Source organism: Tasmannia lanceolata, unplaced genomic scaffold (assembly GCF_043159265.1).
Source record: "Tasmannia lanceolata isolate RefF3 unplaced genomic scaffold, GAP_Taslan_0.1 ptg000019l, whole genome shotgun sequence".
NCBI lineage: Eukaryota > Viridiplantae > Streptophyta > Magnoliopsida > Canellales > Winteraceae > Tasmannia > Tasmannia lanceolata.
Window position 1 is genome coordinate 15323806 of NW_027518696.1, and position 26211 is coordinate 15350016.

At 39.7% G+C, this 26211-nt stretch overlaps 4 protein-coding genes across 12 annotated transcripts in view; all 4 read right to left on the minus strand.

The window, feature by feature from the left end:
* The window catches only part of LOC143852659 (protein ALWAYS EARLY 3-like), a 73711-nt gene extending 53877 nt beyond the window's left edge, over positions 1-19834 (minus strand). For 2 of the 9 annotated variants that reach the window (XM_077362172.1, XM_077362166.1), the window contains exons 1-7: positions 17519-17602; positions 17354-17411; positions 17073-17203; positions 15463-15561; positions 15043-15105; positions 7060-7137; positions 5884-6091 (exon numbers count right to left, since the gene is read on the minus strand). In XM_077362172.1, the coding sequence (XP_077218287.1) occupies positions 5884-6091; positions 7060-7137; positions 15043-15105; positions 15463-15561; positions 17073-17177 (553 nt within the window). In that variant the 5' untranslated portion in view covers positions 17178-17203; positions 17354-17411; positions 17519-17602. Of the gene's footprint in view, positions 1-5883; positions 6092-7059; positions 7138-15042; positions 15106-15462; positions 15562-17072; positions 17206-17353; positions 17412-17518; positions 17603-19666 lie in introns of those variants that run through there. The other 7 variants (XM_077362175.1, XM_077362174.1, XM_077362168.1 and 4 more) reach the window with 7 other exon arrangements.
* A 1518-nt stretch (positions 19835-21352) lies between these two features.
* On the minus strand, positions 21353-23051 carry LOC143852351 (rop guanine nucleotide exchange factor 3-like). Its single transcript, XM_077361732.1, has 4 exons — positions 23046-23051; positions 22733-22912; positions 22267-22401; positions 21353-21481 (listed from the first exon to the last, which is right to left on the minus strand). Exons 1-4 carry the CDS (start codon positions 23049-23051, stop codon positions 21353-21355), a joined length of 450 nt encoding a protein of 149 aa, XP_077217847.1.
* Positions 23052-23182: 131 nt separating this feature from the next.
* Positions 23183-24164, minus strand: LOC143852352 (uncharacterized). Its single transcript, XM_077361734.1, has 2 exons — positions 23836-24164; positions 23183-23749 (listed from the first exon to the last, which is right to left on the minus strand). The coding sequence occupies exons 1-2, from the start codon at positions 24109-24111 to the stop codon at positions 23183-23185; spliced, it is 843 nt and encodes a 280-aa protein (XP_077217849.1). The 5' UTR covers positions 24112-24164.
* A 267-nt stretch (positions 24165-24431) lies between these two features.
* Positions 24432-25763, minus strand: LOC143852353 (uncharacterized). The gene is made up of 2 exons (XM_077361735.1): positions 24992-25763; positions 24432-24904 (listed from the first exon to the last, which is right to left on the minus strand). The coding sequence occupies exons 1-2, from the start codon at positions 25761-25763 to the stop codon at positions 24432-24434; spliced, it is 1245 nt and encodes a 414-aa protein (XP_077217850.1).
* Between the last annotated feature and the right edge of the window lie 448 nt (positions 25764-26211).

Sequence of the window (26211 nt, forward strand, 5' to 3'; positions counted from 1 at the left end):
CGCAGAGTAAAAAAATTGTTCTGTTCTCATAAGGAATGGACAACTTGAAAACAACAGAAGGAGAAAAAGATGTTATTAATCCTGCATCCAAGTTCCTCAATATGATTTTGTATGAGATATGTAATAAGCCTAAGGGCAGTTTAGTCATTGTACATAATTCTAATATATAAATATGATAAAGAGGGGGAGCTAGTCTCTAACTCTTCTCAAACTCTCATTTCCACTCTAACATGGTATCAGAGCCCCAGGGTTACAATGCCCTAGGGGCCACGTCCGCCTCGCCGCGCCTCTCTCTCTCTCTCTCTCTCTCTCTCTCTCTCTCTCTCTCTCTCTCTCTCTCTCTCGGACAAACCCATCCCCGTCTCTGCCACAAACCCAAGCAAAGCTCCGGATTGAAGATCGACGATTCCACTCCAAAGCCCTAACCCTAACCCTAACTCTATCCCTAACCTAACCCCAAATCCATCAATCCATCCTTTCCAAACCCTAACCCTAGCCCGTGAACAGTACTGTGAACAGTACCCATGAATAGTATCGTAAACAGTACCTTGAATAGAGCCGTGAACAGTGCCGTGAATAGTATCCGTGAACAGTATTGTGAATAGTGCCGCCCCCGCCCCCGCCAACCCCAAATCAGTGTCGCATCCCCTCTCCCTTACGCAAATTAACACCGCACACTCTGTCCTACGCCAACACATATTCTAAAACCGTGCCCCCACCTTATTCTACTTCCTTGTTCTTAAAACCCTAACCCTAACCATCATTTAAATCGCCTATTTTATATTCCTTCGCAACTTTTTCTATTTCTCCTAGTACCCTGACACTAGATTGCCATTCTATCATCCATTTTTCCTTTTCTCTTGCTCTCAGCTTCGTATTGTGCTTTACTTCATATGTCTGTTCTCATCGGAGCCGCGTTTAGCGTGTTCTTCCCCATTTAGTTTGTCCCTCTTTTCATTTATCTTTGTTTTCTGAGCCACATAGTCAAGGTTGGCATTTATCTCTTCTTGTTTGTCGCTATGGATTATGTTATTTAGAATCCATCCACCAGCGTGACCCATGGGGTCCATTCGACACCCTGTTCTTCGGCTTCTTCTTCTTCTGTCTCTGTGGATGGTTCATTCCCAAGGATGGCCATTGTCAAATTAGATGGGACAAACTATGTGACTTGGAAGGTTGCAGTCGAGACTTGTCTCGTTGCTCGCGGAAAGGCCCACATCATTCATCGTGATCCTCCTTCTACTACTGATCCTACCTATGATAGGTGGGAACAGGAGGATGCCCTAGTCCGTACACTACTTTGGCAGAATATGGCCTCTCATATTGTTGGCCCCTTGATGCTTCTTCCTACATCGAAGCAGGTCTGGGATCAGACTACCCTTCTTTATTCTAAAGTGGCCAACATCAGTCGTATCTGTTCCACGTACTCTGAGTGGATACGATTTTGCCATGGAGATATGTCTATTACTGCACACTACGGTCAGTTCGCAGCCCTCTGCCAGCAGCTTGATGTATTTATGCCTCTCACGTCTGATCTTACTGTTGTTGCTCGCTAGAGGGACCAGATGCGTGACGTTCATTACCTTGAGAGTTTGGGTCCCGAGTACACACATCTTCGTCAGCGGATTATTGGATCTGGATCTATTCCTTCACATACGGAGGTCAATTCCCATTTTCAGCAGTGTGCTCTCCTGGTGACTCCCCGGCTATGTCACAAATATCATTCTTGGGATTTTCTCGGCAAGGAAAAATCTCGGGATATATTAAAAAAAAATATTTTATTCAGGTTTTATATCAAGAAAAAAACGATAATAATAAAATTACTTAAGATATAAATAAATTTTAAGAAAAAAATATAAAATATAAAATATCTTTAAAATATCGGGAGAATATCGTGATATTATCGTGAAATTTTATGATAAAAATGAAAATATCGCCATAATTTTTAAAATCTAGGGATTATTTCGGGATTTTGTCGTTTTATCAAAATGTCGTGATAAAAACGCAATATATTAAAATATCGAAGATATTTGCGACATAGCTCCTCGGTAGCTGTTTTTGTTGATGGCTCAGCTCTCGCAGCATATGATAGCAGTAGTTGTTCGAGTCGTGGTAGGGTTGCCTTGGTGGCGGACCTGGCCGCACTTTTTCACTCATTCTCAGCAAGAAGGTCACCATATTGATATTTGTTTTCAGCTAAATCCCGAGCTTCAGCCGTCTAGTTCGGCCCACATTATTGTTGCCAGTCCACTTGATACTTCTGTCCCAACTGACTCGACGCCTGCCCCTGCTACAGATTCTCTTCCCATTTCACGGGCTGATTATGATAAGTTTCAGCGTCTTCGGTTGAGCAACCGCCCAGCCACTGCGAGTTTTGCACAGCAAGGGTGTTCTCATGCATCTCTACTTAGTACCTCCAGCTCTTGGATCATTGATTATGGGGCTTCGAACCATCTCATTCGTAATTCATCTTCTCTTAGTGCTTTTTGTCCTTATCCATCCGATTCCCACTCGGTAACTTTAGCCAATGGGACGTCCACCCCGATCTCGGGTATTGGTACTCTTTCACCCCATTATGGGCTTACTTTGTCTTTTGTTATATGTGTTCCTAAATCTCCTTTTGATATTATTTCTGTTAGTCAAATTACAAAACATTTTAACTGCTCTATCTCATTCTCTCCATCTTATTGTATCTTTCAGGATCTCTCGAATGGGAGGACAATTGGCTCAAGCCATGAGCATGATGGACTCTATCGGTTAGACAGTAGCCTGCCTCGTCATATTTTGCACAGTTATGTAGATTCCTACTTGTGGCATTGTCGCTTGGGTCACCCCTCTATGCAGAAGCTTCGTCAGTCGTCCGTTTTTCCGTCTACTATTCAGTCTTTTGCTTGCGGGTCGTGTGAACTCGGGAAGCACCGTCGTGTGTCTTTTCCCTCTAGAGTTGTTAATTGTGTTACGAGCCCTTTTGATTTAGTTCATTCAGATGTATGGGGTCCTTCACGGATTATGTCAAATTCTGGTTACAAATATTTTATTGTGATTGTGGATGACTATTCTCGTCTTACTTGGTTGTATTTGCTTAAAGATCGCTCTCAAACTTTTCATGTTTTTCGCACCTTTTATGCTGAAATCGCTAATCAATACAAGTGTAGTATTAAATGTTTGCACACTGACAATCTTAGGGAGCACTTCTCTACTGAGTTCTAGGAATTCTTATCCAGTCGCGCTATTGTGCACCAATCTTCTTGCGCTCATACCTCCATGCAAAATGGTGTGGCTGAGCGCAAACTACGATACCTTCTTGACATCACACGCTCTATGCTATTCCAAATGCGAGTTCCCAAGCCTTATTGGAGTGATGTTGTACTCACTGCCTGCTTCTTGGCTACCCGCCTTCCATCCTCCGTTCTGGATGGATCTACCCCTTTTTCCATCCTTCATCCGACTAGTGAGCCGTTTCCTATGATTCTACAAGTGTTTGTATGTGTCTTCTTTGTCCATAATCTCTCTCTAGGTCCTCAGATTGGATCCAAAGGCAAAAAAGTGTGTATTCCTAGGATACTCTCGTACCCAGAAAGGCTATCGTTGTTATAGCCCACGGTTGAGACGTATGTTTGTATCAGCTGATGCCACTTTTTTGAGATTGAGACGTTCTTTCCTCCTTCTACAGGAGATAATTCTGTCATTTCTGCGCAGCCGATTCCTCTTTCTATACCTATCCGTGCAGATCCTGTTGATCATCCTTGTCCTCCTACAGATAATCTGTGTCCTTCACCACCTGCTACAAAGGTTTATCATCGTCGAGCGAAACAGACATCTGATGTTATGCCCGAGCAGATTTCCTCTCAGACAAAGATCCTAGTTGGTGCCCCTCAGATACCTATTGTTTCTAGCCCTGTTACTTCAGTTGATTCTCCCATTGCATCTCGTATGAGATCTAGTCAGACGACTCATCCTATTTCTTTTATTGTATCTTATGAGCATCTCACCCCCTGCTTTCACAGTTCTGTCTCCTCCTTGTCTTCTATCTCTTAGCCCAGGAATGTCCAAGAGGCACTTGCTCACCCTGGTTGTCGTGCTGCAATGGAAGCTGAAATGGCTGCACTTCAAACTAATCATACCTGGGATTTGGTTCCGCTTCCTTCTAAGGCTCAGGCTGCTGGATGTCGCTGGGTATTTCTCATCAAACACTTGTCAGATGGAAGCATTGAGCGACTTAAGGAGCACTTGTTGCTAAGCACTACAGACAGACATATGGACTTGACTACACAGAGACATTCTCCCCAATGGCCAAAATTCCGTCTGTTGGTTTTTATCTCCCTCGCTGTCAATCGAGGTTGGCCCTTAGCTAGATGTCAAAAATGCCTTCCTTCATGGACATTTGACTGAGGAGGTGTATCTGGAGCAACCTTCAGGATATGTTGCTCAGGGGGAGATGTCCTCCTCAGTTTGCAGACTTCATAAGTCTTTGTATGGACTAAAACAATCCCCAAGAGCATGGTTTGGATGCTTTAGTGATGCGATTATGAAATTTGGTATGCGACAGTGTGTTGTAGATCACTCTCTGTTCAGCTGCCGTTCAGATGCAGGGCATGTCCTACTCATTGTTTAAGTAGACGATATCATCATTACAAGGAGTGATACTACTGGCATATAGAGGTTGACGGTGTTCCTACAAAAGGAATTTGGTACAAAGGATCTTCAAAGCCTTCGAAATTTCCTAGGGTTGAGGTTGCATACTCTGGTACTAGTTTATCTCTCTCACAGAGAAAATATATACTGGATTTGTTGGAGGAGACTGTTTCCACAGGGATGAAACCAGCTACTATGCCTATGGACTCTAATACTAAAATTATGGCAGAAGAAGGAGACTTGATGGATGATCCTGGTAGATATTGCTGACTAGTTGGGAAGCTTATCTACCTTACTGTTACTCGTAGAGACGTTTCGCATACAGTTGGGGTGATTAGTCAGTTTATGGGTGCACCACGCACTTCTCACTGGGCAGTGGTAGTTCAGATCCTTCGTTATCAAAAGGGGGCTCTAAGGAAAGGTCTCCTATTCAAGAAACATGAACATACCCGTGTCGAAGGCTTTTGAGATGCAGATTGGGCAGGTTCTCCAGCAGACAGGAGATCCACCACAGGATACTGTACCTTTGTTCTTATATCATGGAGAAGTAAAACACAGGATATAGTTTCCAAGTCTAGTGCAGAAGCAGAGTATCGAGCTGTCACACATGAGTGGGGAGCTTCTCTGGCTACAATCTCTCCTATCTGAGATTAGTTTTTCATCACCATTTCCAGCACAGATAAAGTTGCTATTTACATTGCTACTAATCCTGTATTTCATGAGAGGACTAAGCATATTCAGGTAGACTGTCATTTCATTCGCCAGAGGATATAGAGGGGCGACATTCAAGTTGCCTTCACTCGATCTGTAGATCAACTAGCAGATGTGTTTACCAAGCCCTTAAGCAAAGCTAAACTCAATGACATTTCTAACAAGCTAGGAATGTATAATATCTACATTCCAGCTTGAGGGGTGCGTTAGACATATGTAATAAGCCTAAGGGCAGTTTAGTCATTGTACATAATTCTAACAAATAAATATGACTGAGAGGGGGAGCTAATCTCTAACTCTTCTCATTCTTTCATTTCCACTCTAACAGATTTTATTAAGTAGGAAATCCCCATGTCTGAACCACAACCATCTTCTGTTTACAAATTCTAGCTGAGAAAACAACATAGAGCAATATTTCTCAAAATGGACAAATCATTCGCATTTTATGAAGTTTCAAATACAATGGTAATGCAGAATAATCAAGAATTAGTAATTGAAAACAAACTGACTGCTATATTTTGAAGAATGACATTTCACCTCCAGAACGCCTCTTCTTCAATAAAGGTAGGTATCCATAACTTGATGGTGCTGATTGATATTGCAACAAGTCTGGAACAGGGCCATCTGATCCTTTTGAATTGTTGAGTCGAAATTTCCCACGACCTCGCCTTTGAGGCTTACGAGATACTCCTAACCCATCATTGCTTTCGCGTTCACTATCACTTCCTTCCTGCCAGTTCACAGCCTACCAACTTCATATTCAAGCCAAGCCATTCTCAAGAGTCAATTACATCATAAGGAGTGAAGTTGATATGCTCAAATTGCACCAGTGACGATATCTAGGATAAGTGATGAACTACTTCAAAATCCAGTGACAATATCTAGTATGAGCATTGAACTAATTGTAACTTAAAAAGTTTATCAATGTCATTTATAATGTGGACCAGTAGATAATGTGTTGGGAAACAAAGGATAGATAAAAGGAATCAAAACTAATCTGTTAAATATGTATCCTAGCAGCCTAGCATAACCATTATGTGAGTAAACTCAACTCAACTAAACCTTTGTCCCAAACTAGTTGGGGTCGGCTATAACCATTATGTGTGTATATATGAAATAAATGCATCATTCCACAAACAGAATGTTCACCAGTTACATCCATCCAGTATTGTAAATATGGTTTCGTTTCGCCCGAAATGGGCGAAACTTTTCGGTTCTGGCCGAAAACTGGAACGAAATGGGTATAAAAACTGTTTTGCTCCGGATTTCGGAATTTTCAGACAAAATTTTCAGAAATCCGATATTTTGTCCGAAATTCCTTCTTGTCTCCTCTTTACTATTTGTATTGTCCATTTACATGAGATTTACATGTAAATAAGGGAATACGAGGCCCCTCTCCCCAGCCCATTTGGATTCATTAAGAACAGACCCAATTCTCAAAGGATAAAAAGTCAACTTTCCAGTTCTAGTACAAAATTCGAAAAAATCGGGCCAGGTCAAACTCAAAGCAACAAAGTGTTATGGTTAAAATCTATAATTCCAATCATACCATAATATTGTAGTTCACAAATATAGAAACTATGAGCAAGAATAAATTATCATAGGTCCATCCATCAACAATAAAGTTCTCAGCTCAAAAGCAGCACAATAATAAGACATAACAAACTCGTAGCAACAAAGCGTTATGGTCAAAATCTATAATTCCAATCTTACCAGAATATTGTAGTGATCAGTCATCATTGCTATCAGTCCAGCCACAGATGCTGTTCCCTCTGGAAGGGACAAATAAGCCTGCAAATACATTATAGATTGTAAATTATCAAACCTCATGAAACAATATCTGCTGTATCAGGATGTTATCTGCTCACCTAAAATGTACTACCTATTGTAAGATCAAAAAAGATCAAGGTAAGGCGGTAAGGCCAGGTATATGTTCATAACGGAGTTAAAAAAATATGAAAGTAGAAAGTAAGCTGCTTTAGATAATATTGTAGGCCAATTCTTCTGAAAGATAGATTGATAATAAGACGAGCAAGTTGAAAACTAAGCTGCTTTAGATAATAATGTAGGCCAATTCTTCTGAATGATAGATTGCTAATAAGAAGATAAGTAGCCTACCATTCAACAGATATCGTACTTCTTAAGGCACGCAAGCACGCACATATATATTGTTCTACAATGCACAACCAACAACGAGAGAAGAAACTTGAGAGTAAGATATAATTAAGGCTAACAGCCTAACACAGCACACAACTAAAACAGATCGTTATGCAAGGAAGAACACACAAAATTCTATCAGAAATGCCAAAGCTAAACATGCAAATAGGCACGCCATGATGACGTCATCCAGGGGTACCACTTGTCTGTATAGTGTAAGGACATGGGAACCACATCGTTTTATTTTTCTAGTAATTATGGGTAAAAACAAAAATTTAGAAGCTAATTTGGAAATGACCCATTTTCTGTCAAGACCACGTAACTCAAACAAGGCAGCACCTTAGTTGTATCGTATTTTAGAAGCCCTTAGGGAGTTGGTTAAGCTGAAAATTTGAGAGGGAAGTTCTCATTTATGGAGAATTTGGGGGATTTCTAATAGATATTCATTTGGGTCTACAGTGGGGATGCAAAAGGAATTTTTAAGGTTGCTTTTACTAGATTACGAACTGGTTTTGATGTTTATGCAAAAGACGGCTATTGTAGCCCTACTTTTTTATCCGAGTGAACAAATCTCTTCATTCTTCTATCTTCTACTTGCTCTCAAGGTTGCTTTTACTGGATAACGAACTGGTTTTGAAGTTTATGCAGAAGACGGCTATTGTAACCCTACTCTTTGATCCGAGTAAACAAATCCCCTCGTTCTTCTATTTTCGACTTGCTTCTCGTTATTTCTAGTTAGAATCTCTCGATTTGTTTCTTTTATTGCTTCCTGAATTGACTTTGATGTTAAAAAAAGGCCTGACTTTGGGTCCTTGGCTTCTCATTATTTCTCGCTGGATCTTGGACTTACAGTTTTTTTTATTGCTTCCTGAATTAACTTTGACATTAAAAAAAAACCCGATTCATGGAAATACACATCTAACCATACCAGGTGAAGCACTCAAAACCATGGTTTTAAATTTCGGCAGAAATACCGAAATTTCGGATTTTGGTTGGGACCTAAACCGAAATCACCAGTCCCAAATTTCAGTAATTTCGGCCGAAATTTCAGGAAAATGTGATTTTTTAAGTTTTTTTCAAAATTTTGGTTTCGAGTATCTCCAAAACCGAAACCAAAATTTAAATCCTCGCTCAAGACAAACATGATTCCTTGTGAATACTTGAAGTAGCGACAAGGATCTACTACTACTACTACATTTAGTCGAGCAAGTAGGGGATAGAAACAAGCATGGTTTTAAATTTCCACGAAATTTCCCTGAAACGACCGAAACATATCCATTTCCAACTCCATCGAAAAGAAATATACATGATTTCCTTTCGCGTCATTATTTCCCTGAAATTTTGCCAAAATTCCTGAAATTCCCGAAATTCTCAAAATTCGAGCGAATTTTTCAAATTTAGATCGAAATGATCGGAACGACAAAATAATAGAAAGATGTTATTTGCTTTTCATTTCATTTCATTATTTTAGAGAATGATATTTCATAGGCAACATCATTGAATCGCACAACAAAGTAATCGTATCTTATGCATGGGATGTCAGCGGCATGGGACCAATAATACCTCGCAACTCTATATGGTATTGGCAGAGAGTTGTGTCCTTAGAGGGGAGGCTGGTCATTATACTTTCTCATACTTCATTACAGTGTACTTCTTTTTTGACTTAAGTGTACCAGACATGCGTGACAACTCATGTCATCAGGATAGCGGATTGTATTAAAATCCCCACCCACGATCCATCTTCCCAGCCATCCCTCCCGAATGGTACGTAACTCCGGCCATAGCGCCACGCGCTCCTGTGCCCTAGCTGGTCCATACACCACCGTGAGCAGCCATGGTGGTTTGTTAGAACCCCCACTAAAACGAATAGTGATCGTAAACTCATGGATAGTAATATCCTCAACCTGGAGGAGGTTATCCTTCCAGATTACTATTATCCCTTATCCCTCCGGCCGTGCCCCTCGCATCTTTTGCAGCCCATGCCCGATTGGTTCCACCCCATATTTCATTTATCAATCCTTCATCTGTTCCCATGATCTTTGATTCGACGATAGCTGCGATGTCCGGATTCCTGCGATTGCACAAATCCCTCATGGCCATACGCTTTCTCTCCGATCCCAGTCCCCTAATATTACAGGGGATGATCTTCATCGTCACAAATTGCAGACATCCCATCCCATGAGGCCTCTACATGAGGGCCTTCAATTCCCGCTTTCCTCGCCCCAGTTGCTTGGCTTTGGGGCCCGATTCACCCTCCCTGTTTTTTATGTCTTTGAACATGCTTCTTGTGCACGTCATGTCTTCTTCGAACTGCATGCCCAGATCAGTTCCCAGAATGGTCATCACAGCGAATTCTTCCGTATCCCCTCCGTTATTGGTATTTTTTGCAACCTCCCAGCGACTAAGACATGTTTCGATTTTTTGCCTTGAGTCAACCTCTAGCGTATCCTCCGTTACCGCTCTGGACAGGCCCGTAGCGGGCATGTTCTCACACATCAGGCTTCTTTATCAGCCTTGGACTCCATATCAGGGTTTCTGTCAGGTTTGGCATCCGCCCGTTTAACTAGGTTCTGCCCCTCTGTAGAAGGGCCGGATGTCGTTTCACCCGTATCGGATTGAGTTTTCTGGTGCTCAATCGACGCATCCCTCTCGCGCGAATTCCTTTCCGCTTGCTTCCATTTCAGCGAAAGATATTCCTCTATCACCTCCTTCGAGTTGATGTTAGGTGGTCGGCCGGTGTGCATTTTTCTGTTCCACCTCTTTTTTTTACTAGTAGGCCCCCGTTTTATTCCTCTCGCCATGCTAATAGCCTTTTTCCAGAGCATTTCTACTACAAAATAAAAGTTGAAATAATTAGTGCCGATTGATGCAGAACAAACCGCCATGTAATCCAGCCATCCCCTTGAGATTTCCGTGTGCCTTGATCTTTTCCCCGACGTATCCTTTCGACCACCCCCATCAGGCGAGAAGGAGACTCTGCCCTGCCTCAGTCGGAAGCCGTTGTTATGTTTCCTTCTTGCATTTGGATTGTATCTCAGAGGGTATAGACCATTTCTTTCATGCCCATCAGGTCTTAATTTTTCCACTACGCGTGCCCTCTGCATGTTAAGAGCAGGCGTATTTCTTCGAAATGGTGATGCGCCAACATCCTACCTTGGTTTTCTCTACCAAACCTTATCCTGGACGTGCGCAGGGCTTTCAAGGGGTGACACGTCTCCACCATGCATTAATTTACATTGCTTTTCTGCCACGCGCAGGCCTTGCTTTGTCTTATCCAAAGAGGCCTTGTTTCCTTTTGGTAGTGGCACATTGCCCTTGTGCATAGTTGTATTCCTTTCTTTCGCCACGTGTCTTACCAGTCCTTTCATATCCTGAAAAGACCTTACTCCATGATCAACCTCTGCAGGTGGATTGTCAGCATATTTGTTTGAATATTCCTCATTTGAATGGGTGGATGAGATTGAATCTCTTGATCCAACGGCGGGGAGCTTTCCTTTTCGAATCCTTTCAGCAAGCCAATGATTGTCGTTGGATGGTTTGCGTTGTGATCAAACGGTCGGGACTGTGTCTCCTTCCCGTTGTCCGCCGGCCAGATGTTGTTTTTCCGTTCCGCCCAATGGATTCGCTTTCTGGCCAAATCCAAGTCTGGATTTTCCGGCCTGTTTGTTTCCGCTTGGAAAGGGTAGACACCTTTGGTTTTACCAATCTCCATTGTTGGGATGTTTACCTCCTCCCCAAATTCCCCGGCCACCCCTATGGAATACATACGTCCACCGACCTTTAGACTTATAACAGATCTCAAGAAAGCCCATTCAGAGGTAAAAACCTTTGCTCTTGCGAACTCCATGCTTTGAGGATGATCACCTTTGAGCTTGACTTCAATTGCCATTCCTGATGTACTCGCCAAAGCTTTAACCGTGGAGACGGCCCAAGCATGTAGTGGGATTCCAAAGAAGCAAACCCATACTGTCTTTGCCCCGATTTTGTAGGAGGGATTCCAGGGGCTTAGCGATAATAGGAACTCCCCAAAGGCATTAGCTCCCTTGGCAAAAATCAAATTTGCTTGTTCTTCCGATTGAAAGCTGAAAAGGATTTCGTTCTTGCTGACCGTGAATGGTTCAGGTATCTCAGTTAGTTTTCAAAACCACTTTGCCCAAATTTATACCTCGTCAAGCTTCCATTCTTGTTTTTTGATCTTGGAAATAAGACAAGTGCATAGCAGTTGTTACCTTTTCTCAATCTGAAACCCCTCGAGAATAACCACTTTGTTGTCTCCCGTCTCATCCACCGTGGCCTTACCATCCTCTGGCCATATCATTGGCGATGCTTCCACCGATTTAGCTTTTTTTTCCATGAAACTTTCCAGGTTTTTGAGGCATCTTCTGCATTGAGACCTCCTCTAGAAGTTGTGGTAGCCGCATCCGTTACAAGTCCAATCCCCCGGGAGGAAATCGATGCTTTTTTTTCGATTCGCCGTTGTTGTGCTTGCACTGACCTCGTTTCTCTGTCCGAATCGGTCTCGCGCAGAACTTCGCTGTCCGAGCCGACCTCGAGCGCCGTCTCTCCTCCATCATCTCAGCAGCAGTGGAAATGTTACTATTCTTAGGGAAAGAAGATTTCAGCTAAGCAAGCATCGCAAGCTTCAAACAAATAAAGTCAGGCCTTGCATAGCATCCGGATAATTGGGCAGACTGCCTACTTGTCAGAAACTCAAAGCTTCCATCCAATTTTAACTGTAGTCATGTCTTTCAGCCAAAAAATCTTTTTGGTTATCCAGGCCATGATGCCCGGGCATGTCATGAATAAGTAGAAATGAGGATTGATCAACTTTTGATGAAGCCGACAGCAGCAATGATAGAAGTGCTTCACATAAAGAACTTTCTATCAACTCCTTATTAAGTGGAAAGACCGGCCATTAATGGAAATGCATGGGTTTTAGACAGATGACTTGCAAGTGTTAAACAAAGACCTCCATGTTTACTACATTGAGATCAACTTGTCGGGTGGGTTTGGCTCTTCCCCGCTGAGGGGAATTAATGGAAAGCACACACATAAAATAGAACATTATGGAAGAAGCATGAAGGTCCAAAAAAAAGAGAGGACAAAAATACGTTAAAAATTGGTGCCACGAAGATTTCATCTGATAAGGCCAGTTGTCCATACTACATAGGACATGACAACCCTGCTTTCTACTTTTCTAGAAATTAGGGGCATTTTTTAGGAATCTAGAAGCTGCTCAAGTTGGTTTCTGTGTGCCCCAACTTCTACCAAAACCGTAAAACAATACACAGCAGCACTTTATTTTTTCAAATTATAGGAGTTTAATCTATAGGGCCTTTGTTTAGGCTCAAAATTGGTGGAATGAATTGTTGGATTTATAATGAAAAGTGGTGATTCAATTCAGTTTAAGATGCATTTATGTTAGTTTTGATGGACCTTATCCAAGAATAACATGAATAGTTTGCCTGATTTCTAAACCAAGCTTAGGGATTTCAATCTTACTAATTCTATGTAAAATACTAGTTATCGGAATTTCAATTGAGGTAGCAGCATGAGGCATTAGTTCTTTCTCTCGCTCTTGATAATAATCACAATCCAATAAAAAATAAACGAAAAAGATATTGGCATTGCACCAATGTAAGAATAGGAATAGTTTCTCTCTGCATAAACTTGAAAAAAAAAACACCCTAAAATCTTTTAAAATCCTACTTTAGACCCAACCTAACCTTAGCCCTTCATCTATCTAACATCAATACCAATTTTCAATTATACATAAAATGAATTATGGTTGCTTGGTGATATATTTTTAATGCATAGAACATAATCAAAACCCATAATATAAACAAGAATGATAATTAATTTATTTTATTCCTTTGCAAGCATGTTGATTGAATGAATTGACCAAAAGTTCCTAAAACATCCAACAGACCCATCCCTGATGTGAATCTATGTTGGTGTGGAGGCAACAGCCCGCGATGCCGATACAAACATGGATCTATGTTGCTGCTGCTCTTGCTAAAGGAAAAGACAAGGACACCGCAAAGTAATTAAAGGGCAACTGGTGGACACTTTCAATCATGTCACATTCAAGGACTTTGTATACCTGATTTGGAGTTCCACAATTGACGTTGATTTTGGTAGCCTATTTGGTCTTCTAAGTTTTCCATTTAATGGGCTCAACACTAACCCATATTGATACCCCGAAAAAGGTATTCCGTTGCATATCGGTATCTATACACCTATACTCGGTTTGATAGCCCCCCCCCCCCCCCCCCCCCCCCAAGGTTTTAAATTTCGACCGAAATCCGAAATTTCGGATTTCAGTCAAGACCGAAACCGAAACTGAAATGGCCGAAGAAATTTTAGATAAAATATTATTATTTTATTTGTTTACAGAATTTCAGCCGAAATTGCCAACCAAAAAACCGGCATTTCAAGTCTTTTTCCCAATTTCGGCCGAAATTTCTGATTCGGTTAGGTCCGAAATTCATTCCGAAACCGAAATTTAAAACCTTACCCCCACCTACCCCAAACCACCACCACCACGCTTACATCTCCCCATAAGTATAACACATGATGGAAACTTTATAGCCTGACATTGTGTATCTCAACAAAAAAAAAAAGAAGAAAAATAGGAAAATGTGATGAAATCAAAAGATTTCAAGAGGTTGCACGTTTGCAGTGAAAGTTAAAATAGAAAATAAAGTTTGTGACACGTTTATGATTAATGAACATTATGCATGAAGAGTACAGGTAGTAACCAGTCAGTTGTCACCAGAAAGTATTTGGTTCCCCATAAGCCTAAGAACATGATATTTGAATTCAAAGTACCAAAAAATGACATTGAAACATTGAGAATTAGTCCAGCCCTAACGAAAATGATGATCAAATTAAGCTACTCCTAAAACAATCAAATAGTATTATACATTAACCTTCATACCACAAGACAAAGATTCTTAAAATCAATTAACCCAAATTCATTTGATTCAAAAGCAAGGATTTAAATTTCGGTTTCGGACATATAGCCGAAACCGAAATTCCAGCGGAAATTTGGTAAAAAAAAAAGGTAAATTTCATTAATGTACAGAAACTCCAGCCAGAATTTTGGAAAACACTTAAAAAATCACATTTGCCTGAAATTTCGGAATTTACGGCTGAAATTTGGTACTCTTGCCGAAATTTCGGATTTTGGTGATTTCGGATTTCAGTCCCAACTGAAATCCGAAATTTTGGTATTCCGGCCGAAATTTAAAACCATGATTGAAAGTAAAGGCTGAAAAGGGAAAATGCAAGAATGCAAATTCATAGATTGAAAAGCCTGTAAAGTAAACGTAACTGCTTGACTAATGAGGATGACAAATTTCAAGATCATTTTTCAATATTCAGTGCTTTGAAGTTGAAAAATTACTAAATATACATGCTCAAGATTGGACTTATTTACAAAGAAATTCAAAAGCACCATTCTATCATAGAAATCATTTTTAAGTATCTGTGAATTCTATATTATCATTCAATAAAGAAAAAAGGTATCATGCTCACCCTATTCATACTGTAAAGGGCCTCCACCATATCAACAGATCTGTTGCGTATCACACTAGACACCTGGAAATACATGTGGATCATGATCACTAAAGCATACCAATAGCAATGAAAAGCTAAATTCCTATGCAATTACCAAAAAAAAAAAAAGTATACCTAGGTCTACAAGTAGGGATAAATTTATAATAATGGCTAAAACAAAAAAGTCATCTAAAAAAGGTAAGGAGTAAGGACCTCACAAAATTTCAAAAAAGTCCGCATTTTTTACCAAGTACTTCGAAAGATTTTTGAAGTCTCAAATCACGCTACCAGTATCTCAAGAGCTAATATTGATAAAATAAAGCATGTAATGCAAAATTGGGATCAAAAGCATTATCTTCAATCATTGCATTGAATCAAGATGATACAGGAAAGGCAAACCTTCTTCCAATCTTTCCCATACTTGCGGTAGGCTTCATAAAACCGCTCGAGCTCTTCCTTGCTCCATTGAGATCCTAACATGTCCGATAACTTCCTTTTCTGCACAAACAAGTACGACAGTCGATACTTTTCAAATGCTCATAAAGTTAAATTATGTAAATGTCAGTTGTGTAGTTATCATTCAGTCCACTGCAGATAACATTCGGCTTCATAGGTTTAAACCGTCAATGATGTTTTCCTTGAAATAGAGAAACACAAAGAACCTGAATAACTTATACATGTCATGTCAGCTGCTGTCAGATATAGATAACAAGGTGTCAGAGACGGTAACCACATGTATATGACAAGAATAAGATAGATACCATGCATAAATATGCTTTCAAATTACCATTCAAAAAAAAGACATAAATAAATATGCTTTCAACCCTCACCTACCGAGACGAAAGCCAATGGTGATTCTCGTAGTCTGAAATCCTAATGACAATGTTCAGATGATCTATGTTTCTTCCTAGGTCCTCCAATTTGATCTTCTAGCTATGGATATAATCGACCATCCGTCTAGGATTTCGCAATTTTTTTATGCGATGAAGCAGAAAATGAATAAAAAATAGCAAAGGTAGAAATCAACATCTTTATTCGTAGAGAAACTACAAGTCATAAAAATATCTTTAAGTGGGAGTGAAAGAATAAAGTTTTTATAATGTGTCCATGTGTGTCACTACATGTGCTGCCAAAAAGTACAGTGATGCCCACATAATTGACGATCTAAACCATTTGGTGGTTGAGGCCCAGCATAGGCATGCTGTCGCCCAAAAAACTTCTCTACTTCTCCATAGGATGTTTATATTCTGTGCTATCCCATTTTAAACGTCCAGAAATCAGAGGTTTCCTATGAAGATTTTTGGGGGATAGCCTATTTAAGGGCCCAATAAATGAATGGTTTAGATCATTCAAAAATGTGGGCACCACTGTACTCTTTGGCTGCAGTTGTAGCCATGGTTTAAAATTTTGATTTCGGTACCGGTTTCGGACCCCTGAAATTTCGAAATTAATAATTAAAAAAGCTTATTTAATTCATTTTGAATCCGAAATTTTGTAACATTTCTTTATTTTTTTTAGGCCGAAATTTGGTGAAATTCGAAATTTCGCCAAATTTTGATTTTGGTCCCCACTGAAATCTGAAATTTCGGTTTCGAAATTTCGGATTTCGGCCGAAGTTTAAAACCATGGTTGTAGCTACACGCATGGCCACCATATAAAAACTTGAAAGAATAAGAGACTAATAAATAATAAATATAAAGCTAATAATTATATTACCCTCAATAACATTAAATTCTACAACAGCAAAAATATAAACCTAGTAACTACATTACGCATAATAACATTAAATTATAAAAAAGTGTGTTCTCTTTATCATAAACAATTATACAGTTCTACGGTGAAACAATCAAATGATGAATTATTGATAATGAGAGAACGAAAGCTAATAATCTAAAAATGGTGAGTGCATATAGTGACGGCTGGAATCATATGAAATTATGAATAGAAAATATCATTCAATTATCTCAGCATGCAAAGCACAAATTTTGAGAAGGAAACCACAAACTCACCCGTAGCCTACTTTTGTTTGCACTACCTCCATCTTTATCGGGAGACTCCTCATTAACTTTAGAAGAACGCTTATTCGCAATCCTAGATTTTCTGGTTGAAGACATGACGGAACTCCTCCTTTTCCAGCTATCTGTGTATCAACAAACAGATAGCAAAGTTCATTTATTAATTTCTGCAAAAGATCAACAAACCAAAGAATGATCTAACACTACGCTGCCAAAAAGGAATGATGACAAAAGAAGAAGAAATAAAATAAAAGGTCTCAAATACAATCGCATACATGATAAGCTAGGAAAGTGATCCAGAGATACCACCACTGGACATCACACTCTCTGTCACTGTGTACCAAAAGAAAAACAACCAGCTTCCACTGAGAACATCTAGAAGATTGAGAAGATCAACAGTTGAGAACTTTATATTGTTGTATATTCGGTTTGAAACATACATGAGTTCGCACTTTTAGTCCAATGAGGGATAATGATTTAAATCGAGATGGTACAAAAGTGTCCATGCTATGAATGAAGCAAAGCTGCAAAACACAAAATTAAGCAAAATCCTGGTAGTGGCCCTCTGACAAAAATCAAATCAGAGCAGTTTAATGAGGTGTACACCGTAATTGGTAAAGCTACTTTCATGAGGAGTTCTGCTAGAAAAGTAAGGCTCGAGTAAGATCTACAAGATAGTTTTTCGGACGCTAGAAAAGGAATCCAGGTTGATTCCTGTTATGAACGTTGGTCGGCCATGGATTGAGCTATAAAAGAATCCACAACCAAGGAGATTTCCAGGATAAGAAAGGACACTCCACAGAAGTACCAAGGATAATTACAAGCTTCTATTGAAGTTCGTATTGATTAGCTAATACATTCACCAAGATCCAGCCAAGATGAGAATGTCCTCTCCAATTGTTCATTTGAGAAAAATAGGAGTTATCGACATTCACTTCGATTAGGTTATCGATTATTGATAACCTAATTGTCGTATAAATCTAGGAAGAAGACTACTAAAGCAGCCGCCGCAGTCATTACTAAACTTGCAGCTTGCATAATCAGCATCGTCCTCTTTATGGGGCGTCGACACATAATGTAGACCTCTTGAAGTTTTAGGATTTTGTAGGTTTTAATCATAATCAGCGAGCATATAAGGAAACAAAAAGCAAGAAAGAGATCTAAATGATAAAAAAGAAATACGACATTGAATGCCTGATGACTTGAGCCAGTTATCTAAAAAAGAGATCCCAACGTTCATTAAATCATCATAGTTTTAAATTTCGGCCGAAATATTTTGGTTTCGGTCCAAACCGATACCCAAAGTACATTGAATCGGTTTTTTACAGGATTTTGGCCAAATTTTGCCGAAATTTCGGGTTATTTACAAGATTTCCACCGAATTTTAAAAATTTCCACCGAAACTTTAAGACTTCCACCAAAATTTTAAGATTTCCACCGAAATTTCCAAAATTATCCCGAAACATTTTACCGAATTTTACATGATTTCGGCTGAAATTACAACCGAAACCGAAATATTCGATTTCAGTGGGGGCCGAAACCGACACCGAAACCGAAATTTAAATCCTTGTAAATCATGAATCATCAAGCAGAATTAAATCAGCAAGCAAGATATATTAACCAGGTAAATAAAACCCCGCATCCATTCAAATCGTGAATCAAAAGTCCAACAAAATCATCCAAGTAACTTGTTTACAGAGATGTAGTACAGTAAATAAAAAACCCACATCAATTCAAGCCGTGAATCAAAATTCCAGCGAACTACAAACATCTAAATTATCCACAATTTGATTGAATAAAGTCAATATCATTTAAAAACCATTTAAATCTGCAAGCAGAACTACAAACAAATATGCTACAAATATCTAAATAAAAACCCACATTCATTTAAATCTGCAAGTAGAACTACAAACAACTATGCTACAGACACAAAACAACAGCAAGATTTAACAGAGAGAGAGAGAGAGATGGAGTTTTTTCGAAAACAGAGAAAAGAGAGAACTCTTTACAAAAATGCACCCAAACTTTGCACAAAAAAAGCCCAAAATGATAAAAAAACAAATGCAGATAACTCATCCCAATCAAATCTAATGCAAAAACAAAACATGCAAAGCCCCAAACATTGAAAGCCCCATATCCCAGCAACATTCAAAGCCACCCCAAATTTTAGAGAAAAAAAAAATGCAAGTTAAAAAAAAGAAAAAAAAAGAGATTTTTGAAAACAGAGAAGAGAGAGAACTCTTAGCAAAAATACATAAACCCCAAAACTTTGCACACAAAAAAACCCCCAAAATGATCAAAAAAAATGCAGAGAACTCATACCCATCAAATCTAAAGCAGAAACAAAACATGCCAAGCCCCAAAATGAACAGATCCCTCATCAGAACCATAATTCAGTATAACAGATGAGAGAAATAAAATCAACCAAACCCAACCCAATCAAATCAAATCCCTCATGAAAATCGAAACCCTAATCTAACAATAGAGAACTCATCCCCATCAAATCTAATGCAAAACCCAGGCAAGAAAAGAGAAATTCGACGGACAAACCATAAAGAGATAGAAGATAGATGGAGAGAGAGATGTACCTAGGGTCTTACCTGAGAGAGGAGAGAGGAGAGAGGAGAGAGGAGAGAATCTCAGGCTAGGGTTTCTGCTCAAAGGAACTCGATGGAAAACTCTTTTAACAGGCCCGCATTTTGGATTTCACACGTCTTTATTTGAAAATCAAAGGAGTTTCCCGAAAAGCAACCCAACAAACGAATTTTCCCTCGACGGAAAATGGTACTTTTCTTTTAAGGGCCTGTTCAGTTGCACGCAGGAAACGGAAAGGAAAAGGAAATGACGTGGCAGAAGGAAACGGAAAGGAAAAGAAACTGCTAAGAAAGCAGAAGAGTGCGCGTTCAGTTGCCAGGAAACAGAAAAGAAACAGTAAAGAAACAACAGGAATGTGCATTCAGCTGCCAGGGAAACGGAAAAGAAACATCATAGAAGTGGTGGAAATATCATTTTCTATTATGAGAAATTATACGGAGTTAATTTGTATTTTTTCAGGTAAAAATATGGGCAAGCAAACATTAATAATTAAAAAATCAAGGTACTTATTGGGAACAAAAAGGCCATGTTTGGAAAGACAAGATCCATTAAATTGATCTAAACCATACACGTGGCGAATGTATATAGTGATCAAGACCGTTCAAAATGTGGGTCTACTATGTATGTCCATAAGCCAAAAAACCGAACTTCTCAAGCCATCCAACCCGTCTAAAGTAGAGAAACATGGGCCCATCCACAGGTTTGAGTGATGTCTGATTAAATGTGTTTCTTTTTTCTAAAGATTCTACCGCCACACGCCAATCATCATGTCCAGGCACTTTACTGCTTTTATTCTCGCAATGGGCCCATCTCTGTTAAGAGATGCTTCAGTGGGCCCGACCCCGCTTTGATTGATCTGAACCGTCCATTTGATAGACTAATGTTAACGTTATCGGATGTTTGGATTACTTAAGTGGTGTAATTTTGGGCCGTAGGAGATCCAATGCCAAGTCGATCTGTCAAATGGAGGGTTCAGATCAATTAGAGGTGGACCCAAAGCCAAGTCTTTTAAATGGAGGGATCAGATCAATCAAAGCTGGGGACCCACTATACGGTGAGGTCGGGAAGCATTCCTCCAAACTGTTGGGGACTTTTCTTTTTAGAAAAAGGGTCATGCAAAGTGCAAACTGCTGGGCTACTCTAATGATCGACAAGATTTTTGTCTTTAGTAAAGCAAAAGGAAGGTGAGACATTGGATTGGGTTATTGGGTTCTGATCCAAGATCCAAAGATCGATGATAAATGTTAGAATATGTGAGACATTGGATTGGGTTATTGGCTTCTGATCCAAGACCCAAAGATCAATGATAAATATTAGAATATGTGAGACCTTGGATTGGGTTGAGATTCACCGTTGGATCGTCTCGGTGGTGGGAACTTTTAAATTTGGAACATCCAAGAACTATAGAGAGTGAGTGTGCCTGTTACCCAACTGCAACTCTCATCCAAGCTGTTAGTATCTAAACTTGAAAGGTGAGAACTTTTAAATTGTTTCTCAGCACTTTGTCAATTTGACAACATATAACAGTTCATATGATTCATACAGATTTCATTTTTGAGATCAATAAGATTGATTCCTTGCGTAGAATCAGTTCATCAGTTGGCAAAACTTGTTGGAATGTCAACGATGCCGATGAACAGAATGGGCTCCTGCATGAACTTTGGAGTTGAGAGCAAGTTTTACTTCCTATGATTGGATTTTTTCACGGATCCATCCACGTAAAGTACATCATCAATCCAAGCTACAATGTTAAATGCTAAACCTTCCAACACTCTTGAGTAGCTCTCTAAGATTGCTTCCCCAACATCCTGCAAGAAACAATGAATGTTACAAACAAATGGGCACAAATATGACCACACACACACACACACACACACAAAAATTACAAATACAATTCCAATAAAAGACTTAAAAAATTCAATATATTGCAAGGTAGGATCACAATTGGCACAAATACCATATTCTTTGATGACTTCCTTAAGGCCATATTTGGCAACCATGTAAATTTCTTTCCATGAAATATTAGTTTATCAGGTGGTGAGAGGGCTACTGCCAATTTCCTTGCTTTTTAGCCTTTTCTCATCATCTCCTCACTCATACCCTCTTTAGTCTCTCCTTCTCCACCCCCCTAGCCCTCTCTCGCTGCTTGATAAACTACAATTCCAAAAAAAAATTTCATGTCAGCCCAACATGGTCTAAATTTATGAATGTTCTGTGTACATTTAGGGGGTTATTTTGGATAATTTCAAATTTTCAGAAACATATACTCTTGAATTTTGGACCAAATTCACCATTTCTGAGGTGTCGAGACACTGTTTGAAACAGACCAAAACCTTTTCTTCCTATAAACCTGTATCTTCAATCAAGCTTCAAAATCTAAATCCTCAATTGTCTTGACTTCATTAGACAAACTATGTGGACAAATTAAAGGCAATGGGAATGATGTTGAAGATACTAAGAGAGGAACAAAGAAGTAAATGCAAGGTCTGGCCAGTAGTTTGTTAATTAAAAAAAATACCTATAAACCTCAAACTTTTATTGTAGAAATTTCAATAGATTCGCATAAATACTACAAGACCATTTTGATATTTACCTTATTATACTGGATCTTGCATGTGTCCTGGGTTGTCTGTGACAATTCAGGGTACCTTTGCTTCAAACATAACAACAAACTCTCAGCTCTGCAAGCAAGAGTCCCATTTTTATCTCCATCAGCATTTTTATAACCCTATGCCATAGTTTGACACATTTTACATAGCTGAAAGTCAAACGCCTACAGAAAAAAAGTTCCATATAAAACACTATCATTCTTTACACGGTGGATATCAAGGACGGAACTTCAACATCTCCACAATATTTGATCCTAAGCCCCCTAAGTCTACCAAATAGTCCACTAATACAAAAAAATACTAAAAAAAACTTAAGAAGCAGATTTTAAAAGCAATATAATGGAACCAACAAGAAGGAGGGAAACCCATGGTAACACCCTCTGTGGCACCACCTCTGCCCTTTCATTTCGCAACTCCTCTACCTCCTCAACCCTTTCGCTTCTCTGATACCTGGCTCTCTCCAAATATGCGTCTAGCTGTGACTGAGCGAGCCTCCGCCAACGTCCCAAATGAGCGGTAGCATGCTCCGCTAAATTTGTCAACTTGCTCATGGCACTCTGGCCAAGTGTAGTAAATCACAGGCCTCCTGCCATTAAATACAGCATAGTACTTCTGCTTCCCCATACTCACCTAACAAAAAGACAACATATTTTCGATGAAAAGATATCAAAGCATCATCCAAATGTCAAAATATAAAATATGCACCGTCTGCCATTAACCGCCATCCAAATGTCAAAGATCCCATACAGATAAAAATAACTACCGCCATAATTACTAACATCCAAAATAAAAGCTACCACCATAGCTACGAACATCTAAAATAAATAACCACCATCCAAAATAAAACAAAGTGTCATAAAAGCATTGTTCATATAACAGTAACTACCACCATAACTTGTCTCAATCATCCATCTGTTGCCTGATGAAACGAGCCATCTTCCTTCGGATGTACGACCTCCTCTCATCCTCCTCGTACATGATGAAAAGATGCGCCTGAGATGGATTTATTGTGAGGTACTCTGTGGTCCTCAACAATATATCCTGCGAAAAACCCCCAACCCCTCTAACAGCTTCGCGAAGCTGTGCAAGGTAAGCAGGGGCACGATCACCTGTGAGGGCATCGGCAACCTTGTCCATGCTTGTTGAGAGACGCGACATACTATCCAAATGTGCCCCACCCTGGCGAGTCCTCTGTCGTCTGGTACCATCCCGTCTTAAGGGAGATGTCTCACTACCACCATTAGTAGGATCTGCTTCTGGAGATGGTTGGTGGTGAGACATGGGGGTATGGTCATCTGCAAAGTCATCCCCAATGTCATCAAGACTGACTGGCTGCGAACTTGCTATGCTTGGATTCTCACGTGTCCTAGCCCCGGCCCCTTTCGCGAACTCATCTCCAAAGATTTTGCACATATCGTCATGCAAAACATGATGGGTAGTGAAGTGTTTCTTATGTTTTGGATGAGCCTGTGAGAAGGAGCATAAAAAATAAGAAGATATTGGATATAGTATTACTATAAGAAGATTGTATCTTGAGAGGAAGTGTTTCTTACAGCGACGTAGTCATCGTAGACCTCTTTCTCGCAGGTGACCATTTTGGTCTCATTGTCCCAACCAAAACCGCTTCTACTCAGGATGATGCAAACACTCTTGTATGTTTCTTTCATAGTCTTGATGCGGTTTTTTATGTGCTCCTTATTGAGTTGGAGGTTGAAAAAGGCATTCATTGCAGTGGCCGCAGCTACATAAGCATGATCCTTAAAACCATTTGGGATTTTGTACCCCTCTGCGATTTGAACTAGAAGGGTATCTACGAGCACCTTGTCCATTTGGTCATTCCAAATGACATTTTTCCCCCTCTTCTGCGAGGTTTGTGGCGCAGTTGTCATTCTGATTCAATATACACATATATGTTCGTTAGGAATCATACATCCATATAACAACCTGAGATGTATAACAACTTGAATAAATACACATACAACCATCAAAAGATACAGCATACATCATCCAAAACAACTAGCTACTATCTTCCTTCAAAATTTTAATACATCACACTAATAACAACAGAGTTACTTGAATAAACACACATACAACCATCAGAACATAATAAAGTTATTCGAAACAGTAAAAGAGTCATATAACCCTAACGTCAATGACGTCTGCTGAAATCATTCCACATCTGTGTGCTAAGCGTGTTTCTAATTTCCTCTCCTGCTCTTTTGTCATCATCCCTTGATTGAGGAGGATCTCGTGGTATGTCCTCATCTTCCACAGTTTGTAGCAAGAATTGTCTAGCTAGAAAGTTGTCCACATCTTCTAATATTGAATCATTAGGCATGAAACGCCGAATATGATTATGGATGCAACAACATGCTAAGAAGATGTCAATCTGCTTCTCGATATTGTACATTGGTTCTTCATTAAGAATATTGAAACGCTTCTTCAAGACGCCAAATGTGCGCTCAATGACATTTCGACAGGACGAGTGCCTATGATTGAACAACTCATTACTAGTCCGTGGACGCCGCCCACTCCACTCACTTAGGTGGTATGCGGTCTTACGATGCGGGGTAATGAAATGTCGTAAGAGAGGGTACCCGCCATCGGCGAGGTAAAACTTTCCTAGAAATAAAAAAAGATTCTATATCAGCAACTAGTAATAAGTGGGAACTTGTTTACTAGAATGTAACTATGTCTTATACAATATACCTGGAATAAGTGGAATCTTGTCAACCCTTGTTAATGCATCCGCTAACACTCTCGAGTCGGAAGCCGAACCCTCCCATCCGGCTAGGATATACGTGAATTTTAAGTCAAAGTCACAGGCCGCCAAAATATTTTGAGCTATAAAATGCTTACGACAAAAGTAGGCAGGTTTGTCTTCATTACGTACTTTAACACGTATGTATGTCCCGTCTATTGCACCGATGCAATCCTTGAAATATGGCATCCACCTTGGATTCCCCTCAATCTGCGATGGTGTCTCAGCTGTCGGTGGTTTGATGAAGAAATCTTGCATACCCAAAATTGCCTTTAGTACTTTGTTGAAATACGTCGAAACAGCTGCCCCTGAACGTCTAGCGCATGCTCTAATAGTTCTAACCCTCTGATTATGTGCCACAATATGCAAGAAGATGGCAACTTGCTCCTCCACCTTACAATGGATTGTATCTTGTAGGGTTCCCGCCCGTTTAAATATTTCAACAAATTGACGAAAGCAGCTGACGTTCATCCGTAGCAAGTTATGACAATGTTCATCTGAATCGATGACAAAAGAAATGAACGTACGACGCGTGAAGTAAGTGCTTTCATATGGAGCTCTGAGAAGATACTTTTCGTAGTACTCTTTCCAAAGTACTAACATAGCAGCAGCACCAGCCATTAGTAGTGCGACTGCTTGCCCAACTAGCACATTCCTACGCTTCAACTCAGCTCTACGTATCAACTCTTTCTTTCTCTTTTTTGTAGGACGACGAGGCATCTTACTCTAAAAAAGTAGTCAATAACTTAATTGAAAAGACAACAAAGTAAAAAACAGGGCATCTTAAATACAATCACAAAGAAGACAATCACAAACAATCCATCCATCCATAAACAATCCATCCATCAACAACCCATCCCTCCATAACCATCCATCCATCCATAACCATCCATAACACAATCATAAACAAGACAAACACAAACAATCAATCCATCCATAAACCCTCCATCCATAAACAACCCATCCATCCACAAACTATCCCTCAACAAACCACCCCTCCATAAACCATCCCTCCACAAACCATCCATCCACAAACCATACCACCACAAACCATCCATCAATCCAATTACATGCAACCACATCTACCTAAAATATATTTATCTACCAAACCATCCCTCCATAAACAAGCACTCCATAAACCATCCATCAATAACCCATCCCTCCATAA

What these genes read in the sequence shown, in the direction of transcription:
- LOC143852352 (XM_077361734.1), bottom strand. Translation starts at nt 24,111, where the DNA reads ATGGACAAGGTGCTCGTAGATACCCTTCTAGTTCAAATCGCAGAGGGG. An exon ending in TCTACGATGACTACGTCGCT is followed by an intron (nt 23,750 to 23,835) that starts GTAAGAAACACT and finishes TCCTTCTCACAG; the next exon opens with GCTCATCCAAAACATAAGAA.
- LOC143852353 (XM_077361735.1), bottom strand. Translation starts at nt 25,763, where the DNA reads ATGCCTCGTCGTCCTACAAAAAAGAGAAAGAAAGAGTTGATACGTAGA. An exon ending in CAAGATTCCACTTATTCCAG is followed by an intron (nt 24,905 to 24,991) that starts GTATATTGTATA and finishes TTTTATTTCTAG; the next exon opens with GAAAGTTTTACCTCGCCGAT.
- LOC143852351 (XM_077361732.1), bottom strand. An exon ending in GCATATTTGGAGAGAGCCAG is followed by an intron (nt 22,402 to 22,732) that starts GTATCAGAGAAG and finishes ACTATGGCATAG; the next exon opens with GGTTATAAAAATGCTGATGG. An exon ending in GCAAGATCCAGTATAATAAG is followed by an intron (nt 21,482 to 22,266) that starts GTAAATATCAAA and finishes TGTTTCTTGCAG; the next exon opens with GATGTTGGGGAAGCAATCTT.